We start from the raw sequence: 14,499 nt of genomic DNA, 5'->3' as shown, positions 1-14,499 counted from the left end.
AAAAAGAGCTAGCGTGGAAGTAGTATGCTCCGGTTCACATAACATCGGCTCAGCGTATCCCGGAGGATAAGCATACGTTTTTTCTACTTTCGAATGCGACAGGACAAAGCTTCAGAGACTAGCGACCGGTTTCTTATCGTGTCTAGCTCATTAAATTTTATTTTTGGCAAAAAATATACAAAAAAACACGATACGAAACTACGGTAAATAAGAAAGTTGAGCAGAAAAGGAAGAGTCGCAATTTTGACTAAGATAAAACTAAAAATTGGGATGGGGTTAGCATGGCTAGGCAGTATCAGTTTTCTTAAGCAGTTCCTAATGCTATTATGGAGTCATTATACAAATGAAAGAAACTCACGTTTTGTCGATCAAAAATAGTTTTTACTTGGCTTCTGTAAAAAGTAGACTTATTGCTATCCGTGTGCAGAAGGTATGATCAGATAACGAACACTAAACTATACTCACCCTTTTATGCTGCAAAATTGTATACTTACAATGCAATTGCACAAATCAGGATTAAAAATTCCTAGTTGCTTACTTTATTACCATCAAAAAAGGCTATCTGTTGGTTAGCTGCTGATTTAGCTCCCTCTGTACATTTTCGCTCCGGCAAATTCAACTTATATGTGTAGAAGAGTGGCTTATTCTCCCAGAGCAATGTGCACGTACTCAATTTAATTTTCCACAGTATGCCCTGCTTTTGAAGGTACAACACAGAATTGTATGGTACACTTAACATTCAATATAATAATCTTCGAAGTAGAACATGGCAAAAAAAATCCTATAATATACCTTCTTTTCATGTCGACGAAACGCTGAGTGAATGATAACATATCGATAAAGAGGCTGGTTTGCCCTGGCGGCCTTTGTAGCAGTTGAAACTAATCTTGTAATAGGCTGAAACATGTGATGAATTTACGAGTACGATATTTATAGCGAAATTGAATATTTATATATACATTTATGCAAGGCAAATAAATGTATTCCTGATTGGATGAAATACGAACTTTATATAAAAAACGAAACATAAATATATACACAGAAATCCGCAGAAAATATCTTTGACACTACAATAAGGCATTGACATTTTTTCTTCAAATAATGAGGCACGGTTCAAACAAAAAGCTCGTCCTCTTTTACTAAAATACATTAAGAAATCTTTACTGAAAATGTTAAAAAGTCAAAATATCGCCCGATAAAATCGCTACCTGCTAGCTAAAGCCATGTCGGCACATTCAGTATACAAAACCACGCGGCATACTTACCCTTACCAATGTCGAGTAACTGAGACATTTACGCTGCGGCACACGTTCATTTAAGACATCTGCTCTGCATCTGCATCTGTTGCTTGCATATTGACAGCTTTGTTTATTATATTTGTAACAGTGTTAATGAATTAAATATATCATTCTATAATACTTTATACCTTCTTACATGTGGGTAACTTCTACTTTCATTGTTTGCCACATTCGACACACACGAGGCACTTTGGTGCTGGACCAAGGCGTAATCGTGTCGTATCGCTCCGTGCTGGCTAAAATTAGATACAATCTATCGCATCATTTGATTTCAAACAGGAAGCAGCTAGGATAATTAAAAATAAATGTTCATATTTCGAAACGCTAATTTTCCTATAATAAATCCTATTCTGAATGTCCAACATACCTTTAATACGTTAAGTTCATACGTAAACGAACAGAAGCAAACAAAATGAACGGAGCATTGATGACTCCAACGGCACGTGTATTATCAGTCTTAGGTGTTTTCAGGGCACGTGTGTTACGACTGCTCCAATCCAGTGCGATCTCATACGCTACAACCGAGCCCTTTCCGCAGTACGATCTTACACGTCCATGGCTACTGTATAACAATCGTAACCTATGCAAACGGATTACGATAAATTTCTCTGACCCTCCATTCTTGGGATGAACGTGACTTCAGCATATTGCGATACAAAACGCCAGCTTTCGTAGGGGAAACTTTTCCCCGTTCCAAGCCATCTATAAACAAACTTTAATCGAATGACACGAAGCACTAATCTCGAAATTAACTAGTCATCAACCCGGTTGTGTACGCTGTAAAATTTCTCCGTACTTTGGCCTAATTACATACACGACTTTACTAACGTATGTATTTGCTTGAATGCAATTTGTTTCCTACCGCATATCCACAAATCCGCAAAGCCGCCTGTAGTTGACTTGGATTTAGCTACTAAGCATCTAGACTTCAGCAGTTGATTCCTATGAAGCCAAGTCGCCAGTCCTTTGTCTGAAACTAGTCCTAAAGTCCTTTCCACAACATCCTGTTCTCTATGTTGTCAACGCCATCTGCTCACTCAGTCTTCACGGCCGCCAGCTAAAGCACAATATCTTTGCAGCAACAACAACAACATCGGGATGCCTCTTGGGACCCGTGGTTGGAGAGGCCGTCTTTGAACTTACGAAACGCGGCTTCTTTACCTTCCACTAGCGCACGGAGAAAATAGAGAGCAGTGTGAACGGGAAGACTTGACAGGGATTGAGCCTAACCTTCAAAACCCCTCTCAATCCGCGATCTCACGACGGCCCGCGGTGTGGCATCGGCCGGACTAAGCCATCAACCGGCCGCGAAAATCTTTAAATTTAATTTCCTTCAACGCTTTCCCCTCGCCTTCTATCTTCCTTACCCTCATCTTTCTTGTCGGCCTCCTTTGCGGTGCTGCAATTCTTTATTCTTTTGCAGGTCATCCCTACTTCCCATTAGTAGCTTCTTCTTGAGAAGAAAAACCTTCCTGTACCATCGGTTGTCCCTGGTCTTCCCGTTAACCTTTTCCTTCATTCCTGAATCACATGAAGCCCCATGCCCTGTTTCGTTTGCCCTTCTGACCTAACTGCCACCGCTGGGGAACCACTAGGTCAACACAGCACTCCACAAGGTCTGCTACTTCCTCCTGTCTTAGTTGTCCTTCGTGCAGCTTCTCCAGTTTTGCCGCAAGCTTGTTCAGTTTTGGAGAGCAGCGCGCTGTTGGGTCAACCTGGCTGTTAGCTCTGCCTGCTTGCAACCAGGATTCAATCGGAGCCACTTCGGACAAGTGAAACGGCCACCTGAGGTGAATGTACCAGAGGAAGTAGCTGCGATTCGTGGTGGCGAGGTTGCCGAAACGATGTTCCGCTAAAAAAGAAACGACCAGCGGAACGTGCCCACTTATGAAGTTGATAGAGAAACTAGGGGTGTCCAGCGCCGCTGGCAGTTGTTAGGCCACGATTTCTGGTCCACCTTTTTTGGCCTTGCCTTGCTTCACTGTTGATGCCACTGCAACTACTATTGCTCCCAATTCGAAACTTAAAGAACCACTCGACGTCCGCGAAACGTATCCTGGATTTCTTTGCGGGTCAGGACACCGTTATAGCATAGGTGGTCAAATTGGGACAGAAACTTGTGGCGTTGCGCGCTGATAACGTTCGGTGTCGTCAGTTCATAGACTTTTACAGATATTTTATTGATTGAATTGATTAATCATTACGTACTGTGGAACTTATTGATCATTTTAATATTTTATCTTTTTTGCAGTAAAAAATTAATATTTGGATTATGATGCTACGATGTTATGGACACTGGTTTACCAGAACCTGTTGACCTAAACGATGGCAGCTTTTTGATATGTTAAAATACTCAAATGATATTTCAGCAGTTTTGCACCTATTTTATTTGTTCCTTTATATAGCTGATGTGGATGAACGACTATTCTATTTTTTACCTTGTGCGCTAAAGCTATGCAAATACATATTACAAACATCGTTGCTAAAATTTAACGTGCTTTTTAGATAGGTTAGGATAAATGGTTTAAACGTATCATATTTTACTTCGAAGCCTGCAGAAAAGAACGAGCCTGATTGCGATATGAAGCACGACACTACGACAGTATCATGCATAATTACACATGTATATAATGTTTCAAATAGAGATTAAGTAGAGAAACATAAAAAAAGGAAAAACATATCAGTCGGGCAGATTACAAAAGACAGAAATTGTACACGTATTCTACGATTGATGATTGTTACAGGCTGTATAGGGTCATAGCTAGTAGGTTAAAACCTAATATAAATGTATACGGGAGCAACACACTTGTTAATAGTTGCTATTCATACATGCGCTACTTACAATTTCAGGCTGTGTCCAACCCATGCGTCGGCACATAACAACCTTGGCACGGTGTTAACATCAACAGCAGAAGCTGAAAAGCATTTCCGCAAAGCCATTAATATTAATCTACACCATGCTGGGGCCCATTATAACCTCGCCATGCTTTACAGGTACAGTCCGACCTGCAATCGTTATATGCAATGTTCCTTGAATGCACACTGAATGTACAATGGTTATTACGGAAATTTGCTTTTTCTTGAAGAAATTTCAGAGAAATCTGAGAGAAGTATATGCTGTTGCAACACTCCGCACCTCTCGTTCTTCATCTCATCCCAATTCTGTTTAAACAGGCGACGAGGACAAGTTGAGGTAGCGCGCGGACTTCTCGAGCGATCGCTAGCACTGGACGCGTCCCTGGCGGAGGCGGCCTCGTCCCTAGCGGAACTCGAGGGTCAACGTGGACGAACCAACGAAGCGGAAAAGCTGCATCGACGAGCCATTGAACTTAACGGTCGTTCTGCTCCTATTCGAAATAATTATGGAACTTTTCTTCACCATCAGGGTAAGTGGAAAAGATGCAGTAATTATCGGGTTTGTTATACATATAACAAGAAAATGGAGACATAACAAGTTTAAAAACATAATTAGGGTAAAGGCATTGAGAACTAAATGATAACTCTGTTTATCAAACTGTGATGCATGTTTTCCAGTACATTTTTTTCAGTGAGTTATCTATATATAGCAACAGTTAGTTGGTGTATTGAGACACAGTCGTTGTAGTCTGTAAGCCTTTTATGTCTATTGTATTTTTATTGTCTTTATCGTATTACCAGAACACACTAGTAATTCGTGAACCCTGCCAAAAAAGATTCTACCGAGCGGAACGATTAATCTAAAGTAAGCCACTATTGTAGTTTTATGCAAAGCACCATTTACCTGTATCCATATAGGGAATAATGATATCTTCCTCTTTTTTTCAATATGACTTTTTCCTTTTTTCTTCAAAAACTCAAGGCCTGCCGAGACCTACATATTTTTCTATCTCCCAGCAATGAACGTGGAGGGCATTTCTCTCAGTTTTCTTAAGGCTTAGGAGACGTGTGCTCTAGCGCTGCTAGTCATATTCGGCCGCGCCACATCAGCTATCGTAACATCCGAGTAGTCGAGGCACTTGTTTTGTACTATCGTACCGATCCTTCTAGTTTACCTCCCATTGCTACCCCCCGTGCCTCTCTTGACGACTCCCCTTGACGCAATACCGACAAACCTCTTGGGCAGCAGCCATTGACCAACTAACAGCATAAGCGGGCGCCGTATTGGTTGCCTGGCTATTTTTTTCATCCATTGTTGCTGTTGGCGACGGCTGCATTCACTTTGGTTCCGTCCGACGACGTAAGGAAGGGCCTAGGAACCTGCCCCAATATGGAGACTGGACGCCTAAAGCTGCCTGCGAAAGTTGCGTGGGTCGCTATGTAGAAGTAGTACTGGCAGCTCTTAAAGATGCTGGATAGCCAGTAGCGCTACTGCGGCACTTGCCAAAAGATATCATACATAAAAAAAAAGCTAAGAGAGATGAAGCAAAGGCCGAACACTGCTGTGGTGGCAACGGCTGGCTGTAACCCAGGGAATGGTAAGCTGACAGCATCGACATCAACAGCAGTTATATCGGCAGCAGAAGCGATGCAGAGGGACGGTGGTACGAGGAGAAAAGAACTAAAGCAATGAAAGGCGGAGCTGGCAATCTCCACTTACCACCTACAAGCGCGAAATGCGGCCGGAGTTCCTGCCGCCGGCTACACCGCCGGCGGACTTCAACAGGAGTTTCGGGCCATCCATTCCGTCGAAGCGTGATGTCAGCGGGACCGGTGAGTCGGCCAGTCGTCTCACCGATGCACCGATCGGTACGGCAGAAATCTGTTACCGCTATAATAAGAGGAGTGTATCGTTGGCCCTCACCTCGAACTAGCTTTCTCTTTAGTGAATCACGGTTCGCTAAGCTGACTGTTGGTCAGTCGTAGCCGTCGTCGGTTAGCTTGTACCGCTACCGGCGACGGCTGGTGGCTCGACAAGATGGGAATAGTGTGGCTATAACGTTGTGTAGGCAGGTCGACTTCCAAACAAAGCACAAAGGCAAAGCAGTGTCAATAGACTAACGCAAAGCTTGCTAGTAACGAAGAATAAAACGAACTGGGCTTTTGCAGCCAGTGGTGGCTACAACTCTCAGGTGGAAGCTGTGTAAGTGTAAGGGTGAGGGAAATGAGCAAACAGGGAAATGGCGGAACTGGTTATCCGCCAACAAACAAATGCCCGCAGTGGCAACTCACTCTGGTTCTCTTTTTGGGGTAAAGAGAAACTGTGGTGCAATAGCAGGAAAGAGACGGCGCTCTAGTGGTGGAGCACAGCCCATTGGTACAGCTCACCCGTACCTTGCGTACGGTCCAGCAAGGCCGGCGTCTGCTCAGCTGATAGGGGGGTGATTAATGGAGCTTCCGGGCTTTCTCTACGGACCCCTCTAGTGTTTTCTGGTCTAAAGAACTACTAGCAAAAGCGAGATGCGACGCCCATGTTCGCCAGCTAACCAAGTTGTTGGCCAGTTGGTCGCCAAAGCTCGTACATGGAGGGAGTACGAGCTGGCGTCGAGTTTCGAAAGTTAACTCTCACCTGAGTGAAGAACGATACGGACAGTGTACAAAAAGTCGAAACACTAGAGGAATTTTGTTCTGTGCTAACAGAACAAAATACATCGTGCCATATTAATGCAGTAAGAAGCACAGAAAGGAGAGTATGGACAATTCGTAGTCTCAAAATAATTCGTTGTTTATATCTACACAAAGAAATGCATCACGGTTTGATCAGGACCTTTATCGGCTTTGCGTTGAAACTTTATGAATAATGTTACGAGGAAGTTGGCTTTATTTTTTTCAGCTGAAAGAACTTGATAAAGGACTATAAAGCGTTAGGAAATATGATGCAGTCGTTCGCAAACTTCTTTACAATCGGTTACAGTCGTGCCAGGATTCTAGCTTATCTATGGCTAAAGGAAGGGCTGGCTCTTTATTAGTATTGTCATGGTACTACATCGCATTCAATAAATCTTTGGAGTTTTGTGCTTGTAGAAGTGTCTGTGATAACAGATTTGGAAACAGCCGCACAGGTAGATTTCTACTAGTGGCGCGTGTTAGGTTCGAATCTAGTGGGAGCGCTGCGAAGCGTTGTGATTTCTCTTTTCATTCCACCAAGCATTTTCAATATACTACATGATATGAAACGGCACACATGTTGCAGGTAAAGCAGAACATGTTACCTGTGGATGATGTATAGGACAACAGGACAAGCTTGCTGAAACGAGTTCTTCTTTGTAGAATAATTGGATTTTTTTTGAAGAAGGATGGGGCACTGCTTCAACGCATTTAGACAAGGTTCAATTTTTCTTTGGAGAGTATTTCGCGTAAAATCATATAGAGGCACTTTTGGTTACAGAGAATTGTAGTTTCAAAAGATAGTGGACCAGGAGTACATCTTATCAGACGTTAACGTAAAAACGAGGAAATAATTAAAATTAATCACCACTCACTACACATTTTGTAGATAAACACCATAGCGTATCCTTGAAGGGTCTTCGAAAATCTATAGGAAAACCCCCGTATGTCGTCTCGTTATCGTATTTGATAACTCGGCCTCCCCCCCCCGCCCCCTCTCAAAGGAAACGTATGAGTCTTATAGCAGATAACATCGATGAAGCTTCTGAGGCGCGGCCGTATGACAGACATGTTTCCTTAGAGTTCCTTCATTTAGACACGATGCAAAACGAACTCGTTTGTGACGACTCGAGGCCGATTTCAAGAAATGAGGCGGTGATGCTAATAAGAACGAAATATTACTCGCTAATTTACGTGCAAAAAAAGACGAGAAAAAGAAACAGCCATATCTAAAAGCTGTTAGCTACATCGTAAATATATGGGAAAGTTAAATAACGTCCCGATGGTGGTCGTTGCTGCTACCGGAGCTAAAGTTTTAAGCCGCATCGAGCTTCGGCTTTTCCGCTGGATGGAGTCTGACGAGCGAAGCAATGTTGACGGGAAAAAGAAACCAGTTAACGCTGTCGCTAGTCGAGCCTTACGTTGACTGTAGCCATCGACCAGCCGAAACGATGGTAAAAAACGACAGTAGAGATTCGAGCCACTTGGGGACGTTCTTGGAACTTGAAAGGGGTTTACGCTGAATGAGGCGAAAGTGGGGTCTCAATTTGGAGTTGCTCGTTTAGGGCTCATTTCACTTGAAGCTTTCTGATCGCTCTGAACTTCTGCGTTCAGTCTACTAGATGTCTTGGTTACTAGTCTCTGCCGGTGCCAGAAGCTAGAAAAACCTTGGTAATGAAAGACGATGCGCCAAGGGAGAAAAATGATGCTCCGCTGATTACAGAAATGTCAGTAGAAATGTGAATCCTTAGGTTGGCTGGCTCGCTGGCTGCCGTAAATGCATGATCTAAATGCCACCCGAAGCTCTCCGACAGGCTTCCGAAGTTCCTATTTACGTCCAAGTAAACATGCAAACATTGTCAAATATGCGTTCGCAAGCTAGAATTCGCTGCATTCTCATTGAACCTTATACATCTTAAAGGCAAAGAAATATTCCCAATGTTAGAGATTCTTGTGCTATAAAATCCACGTGAACAACTTCTAAATGGGTATTTAGCGTTTGATCGTTAGCTATTCAAGAAATTTTATATAATACATAGCCTAATGTTATTTGTGCTCGTTAGGTGAAGCGTGTAGAGCCGGCATTAGTGTAATGGTAGCACGTTTACCGTCTGAATTTAGATGGCAGAGGGGTGTTTTAGGTTTGAAACCGAGAGTAGCTACATTTCGTCTTATCTGAAATGGGTCAGCCATCTGAAGCAATTCTTCATGGTAGTACAGAAGGTAAAAACGTGAAACATCTATTCAGGTTAAGCGAATAGTTGAAAAGAAAAAAATGGGTCCTAAAGAAATGTGTAATAACAACGACAAAAGGCTTACGCTTTTTCTAGCTTGCATTCATGGCAGGATAATCGAAAAATTATTTGATTATGTTAAAGTTAATTAGTAAGTTTACCAGTTCGTCCATTACATTAGAAACACATTTGAGATTGTTAACTCTATCGGTTTTATATTGCTGTAGCTTGATATTAAATAATCGATCATCTTTAGATCCAGCTTTCTTAAGATGAATGGAATAGTTCTAACATATCTGATTGCATAAAAATATTGACATTGAAATCGTGGACACCTCAGTGGCTTAATGTGTTTTTCAAGGAGCTATCATTTAAAAACTTTTACTGACGTAGATATCCTGACCTACCTTAGCATCTGACTTTCGAACGTTTTCGTAGGTTGTAACTACCATACATTTTCGAGCGCGTTGCGTCTATATGGGCCGAATTTATGCACTGCTCTCTATACCTACAGTTTAGGTAATTCTCGTAAGAGTAGCACATCGAACCTTTTCCCTCCTCTTGAAACAACCGGTTGAGGACCAAACTTGTGCAAACAAGACGAGGTTGAAGGTGGCATGTGGCAAGAAATTTTAGTGTTGAATAAGAGTTGTTGATGTGTTCAAACGAAAATTTCACTATTCTAATTTTTTCTTAGTCTTTGATTTAAAGGCACAAACATGTCTGTTAGAAACGAAGAGCATTCTCTAGTATAGTTAATAACCGGCAACAGCTAAGTTGCGCAAGACGATTTCGTTTACTATCCCGGCTGAATCAGCGGGACAAGTATTTTGGCCTTTTGATTTATTCCCTTTTCTTATTAACAGCAGATTCGTGTGTAGCAGTTTGGACTTTCTTTTCGAACAAACACAACGTTTGTCAAAACTTCTTTTTAAAACTCATTTGTTGGCATTAGTATTATAGTAAAGCGCCTAGTACTTATACACAAAAAACCAAATAGCTAGCTCACTCATCTAAATCGTTTCCTTCATTCCGCGTCCTGTTGAGAACAAACGAACGAGCCAATGAACTGACGAAGCCGCCCCGTCACCCAGCTTTTATAACACAATGGAACTGCATTTACCCACTTCATTAAGCGTACATATATGTCGTCAGTTTCTTATTAGGGTGATCCAGTACGTAGCAGATAATAGCGCTTTAGCCTACGATGTGTTTATGCTTAGAACAATAACAGAATCCGTATGTGCTACCAACTGAGCTACAGTGTTGGTCATAATCGTAAAGCTACGACAGGAATAGCAGCAAAGACGCCACTGTTGCACAAACAGATGCGTGTCGACTATTTCTGTACATCTCTATATACCATATCTGAATCGCCTAAACCGTCCGTATTTCAAGACTATGCTAGTCCTACATCCGCCGTCGGACTCTTGTACGATGCATGCTCCACGACGAGCTCAGCCCTCTTTGAGCCGTGTGAGGCACATCGTTGGAGAAATGAGGAAGTTAGCCATAGTGATAGGGTCAGCAGGACCGCAGGTCTCTGGGATAGTGGCCTTAAGGACAGGAGGTGAACAAATGAGGCGGGCATTTTCGATAGCGAGGGGCGTACGCAGGTTGGTCCGCCGACGCGCCACATTGGTACAGACGGTCTCTGTCAATGAGGCCGGGAGCAGGTTAGTGTTGGAGCGCTTGTTGCTTCTTGCCTCTTGCGAAGAACACATTTTGGTAATAGCGGTGACCCGCGATATGGTCAGCGAAGGGGGTCGCGCGCGCAGACTCAGCAAGCGAGCGTCTGCTACTTACAGCTTGCAGCCTATCTTTTTCCTAGATAGGCACTCTGCGTACTCCTGCTGGTTTTACCCTGCCAATTGGGGCGGTGACGGCGGCATCGGCGAGCTGAGTATGAATATTGCACAAGGAAGAGCGAAATAGTTATGGAAAGACGCCGAGAGATGCTTCTAAAGTGGCGTGGAGGCGAGAGACTTTCCGAGGCTTGCACTTGGTGCTTGAAGGGTTTATTGGTAATCGGGGCGAAGTGGACCCGATCGCGATCTCGCTAGCGACGTCTGCCAAGCCTCCGAAGCTTAAGTAGAAAAGAGTATGCAGCTATCCAGCGATCGCTAGTGTTGTACGATATGATGCAGGCTAGAGCGGTCGTCTGCCGGGTTACGATTTGCCAAAGGAAGTCACCAGCGAGAACCATTCAGTAAATGCCCTTATGTCTTCTTTGCTCGTGCAGTCATTTTGTTGCTCACGTGTTCTTGCTCACTTTCGTGCCGATTGTGTCTGTGGATCCGCCACGGCTTCGGCCCCGGGGCCGGCTCGCGGTACGGCAGAGGGCGGCCGTTTGCTTGCATGCTATAGACTCATCGATCGTTCTAATACTCGACAAATGATCGAGAATGAGTGCAGTATTAGAGAAAAGCCAATACTCGGCCAATGCGGCCAGCAGTTCCAAAAAGAGGAAAAGATGGTCACGAAACAAGCGCGGAAAATGCTCAATGAGGTGCCCACAGTTGGTATCAGGCAAACGAACGCTGAGTCAACGCTTGAAGATACGGTGCGTTTCGACAGATCAGGTTTGGTCCTGAATCCACAGTGCAGAGACGTGAGCTATCGTGCGAAAAATAGGCTTATTTGAATATTTATTTTATGTCACAAGGGTATATTTGTTGGGTATACATTGATCCATATATTAGTCCCGTGTATAGGCGAAGGTCACAGTAAAAATACTTATGATAATATTAGTAAATCTGAACAGGTATATCTAAGCTTTTTTTTTCTATTAGAAATACGACTGTAGATATGATACTGGAAAAGGTGCTGGTAGTGTGATCGGCGCCGCGTGAGCGCGTGTCGTTGGTCGCAGGACGTATTATGCAGGCATAAACAAACGTACAATAAACTCATTGTGGCAAAAATGATGTTACGGGTGGTTGACCACTGGACGATATCGTAACGTGCCGCAATATACGGGAGCATTTTCACGTCGGCAGTTCGTTCACTAAGGAGGGAAGTCGCGATATTTAAATGAGTTTGGTGTAAGCGGGAATAATTGACTTTATACACCTGATTTGTGTCAATTAAAATTAAAGTACGGTTAATGCAGTCTACGCACCAGGACTGCGTTTAGACCAGACCATATCTACACCACAGTATTCCAGCCTACAGATGAGACAGATTTAACCGACTGCTTATTTGAGTTCGCTTTTCGTGTAATTACAGGTCGTCTCCAAGAGGCATCGGAGCAGTACATGGAAGCTATTGCACTTGAACCAACAAATACGATTGCTATGGTCAATGCCGCGGAAACAATGAAAAAGCTTCAAGTTGATCAGGAAGCCGAGGACCTGTATCGAAGGTGAGTATTGTACTCTTTTTGATTCTTAGAGAAGATAGCTCAGCTCTTCTCAACCCCATTGACGGCCCCCACCGAACGCGGCTATAAGACTGCCGTGCACAATCATCTACTTAGTTCTAACCAAATTGCTTTCGATCGAGTTTCTACCAGTGTTGTGTCTACGGTAAGCTTCCCTTTTTCTGGCTCTTGGCTTCTATTTTAAAAATTCGATGGGCCGCCGACATTGTTGTTCCGCGCTGCCTCGGTCATTCTATTTGATTTTCACTTCCAACTATTATATTTTTTTTTTATTTCTACTGCCCTCTCGAGATCAGTTCTCTGTCGTCCGTCGACGCGCTTATTAGAGACTTTTGGTGCTAGTTAAAGGGTTACCATTCTTCTATTCGGCCTAGTATTACTCCGGACGATACTGTTATACTCTCCCTGCTTAAGGACTTCCATGCTCGAGACGCCTGCCTACCTGGTTACGGTGTGACCGTATTACGCCGACCGATATTGAAAGGCCGAGTCAAACCCTTAAGGCTGAGGGCCGCGAGGGCCGCCGTCGGGGTCAGTCGTCACATTACGGTCGCTTGCGCTTTCCTCTAATAGCGGCAACCGAAAGACCATAAGATAGAGAAAATAATCGCGAAGAATGGCAGCCGAACACCGTAAGCTTGACTGGTTTCTGATGTCTCGCCTTTCAAGTGCCGCAATAGCGTCCCTAATCGGCGGCCGCCTTGCCTTGCAGCCTCGAGGCTGTCTGGGCTCGAAGGCGGTGAGAGTACCGTTGGGTCTCGGCATCGTTGTCTGCATAAACATTTGAATAATGCGCTTGATTAGCACTACCTCAGATTGTCTACGATCTGAACGTTGAGTCATTCGCGTTAGGAGGTTCAAATTTTTTTTGCCTGGTGTCGATGGATCTTCAGTGAGATACATCTTATATGACGCGTAGGACCCGTTGCGAGGTGAAATTTTCGACTTTAGAATCCGGTAATGTTTAGGTTACTTTTAGGCGTTTTCGGCCCGATAGATATTATTGAGCGTGATATTATCGTATTCATTTATAAATTTGCCATACTGCGCTTGTTTTAAACTCGGAATGGATCCACAGCATCGAATTGAAATGCATTCGTTGGGATCCCTAGATTATGCATGCTACTGGATTTTTTCTGGGGCGCTATCCCGTAATACAGTAAAATATTCGAAATACAAGATTTGCAAACCTGAACTGTTTGGCCTGTATAATTATGCAAACTACTGCGAGGGCCCAATTACGACGCCTTTGATCACCTTTTTCCTATATATAAAAAAAAATCAAAGAAAAAGCGATACAAGAGAGTTGTTATTATGATTTAAGACGTTAAATGTGTATTTAGTTAGTAAAATCTCAGAAATTATATCATGTGAGCTCTAGAAGCTTAATGAATGGTAACCGTATTTGACGAGTTGACCCTAAATTAACAGTACTGTGGGATAAAATGAAGTTACGTCTAACAGGAAAGCCGTCGGGAAAGGAAAAGAAGCTACTACAGTTTTTCATTGGGTTGTTTGCCTCAAAACGACTATATTAAGGGCAACTATTTCCTTAAGGAAACGCGATGTAGAAGCGACTCCGATGGGTTTCATTCTCGCTGTTGGTTGGGCCGCAACGGAAACGAGCGATTCGTCTGAAAGCTACTGGCGCTGTTGCAAGAGGTTGATATACGGCCAATCCTTTCTAAAATTGTAAGGTCGAGGTTCATTTTTTTGTTAAGTCTAACGTTTCCAACTAACGACCTTTGGTTTAAATACGAATATATAGCATTTATATCGTCCTGTGATCGTTCCGCCGAGTAATCTATTCGCAGAAAAGTTTCTTCTAATATAACCAGATAGTAATATCTACCCACCCTTTAATAAATACGAAAGCAGAATTCGTCTCCCTTCAAGTCCCAAAACGAACCGCATATTTTTATGCACTTTTCATCAGTGTGCTAACATCGAAAAAAAGACATTTACATTGATTGGTCATTTTACCTCGCCTTGTAGAAAAGATCAAGCTCCATTATATTCTGTATCTTAATATATAATTAACATCCAAAGCCATCATCGCAAA

The 14,499-nt window shown here is 43.1% G+C and overlaps 1 protein-coding gene and 1 long non-coding RNA gene across 2 annotated transcripts in view; one reads left to right on the top strand and one right to left on the bottom strand.

The window, feature by feature from the left end:
• The window catches only part of LOC111266075 (protein O-mannosyl-transferase TMTC1), a 54,742-nt gene that overhangs the window by 26,374 nt on the left and 13,869 nt on the right, over positions 1-14,499 (top strand). Inside the window, exons 7-9 of the mRNA XM_086970779.1 lie at positions 4,149-4,292; positions 4,473-4,684; positions 12,284-12,419. Coding sequence (XP_086826905.1) covers positions 4,149-4,292; positions 4,473-4,684; positions 12,284-12,419 — 492 coding nt within the window. The remainder of the gene's footprint in view (positions 1-4,148; positions 4,293-4,472; positions 4,685-12,283; positions 12,420-14,499) is intronic.
• LOC147752726 (uncharacterized) lies at positions 517-1,627 on the bottom strand. The gene is made up of 2 exons (XR_015313306.1): positions 1,266-1,627; positions 517-897 (listed from the first exon to the last, which is right to left on the bottom strand). It is a non-coding gene; the product is annotated as an uncharacterized LOC147752726 (long non-coding RNA).

This window comes from Varroa jacobsoni, unplaced genomic scaffold, assembly GCF_002532875.2.
Source record: "Varroa jacobsoni isolate VJ856 unplaced genomic scaffold, vjacob_1.0 scaffold_1049, whole genome shotgun sequence".
NCBI classification, from domain to species: Eukaryota; Metazoa; Arthropoda; class Arachnida; order Mesostigmata; family Varroidae; genus Varroa; species Varroa jacobsoni.
The sequence above is the reverse complement of the archived record's forward strand: the minus strand, read 5'-3'. Positions and strand labels throughout refer to the sequence as shown.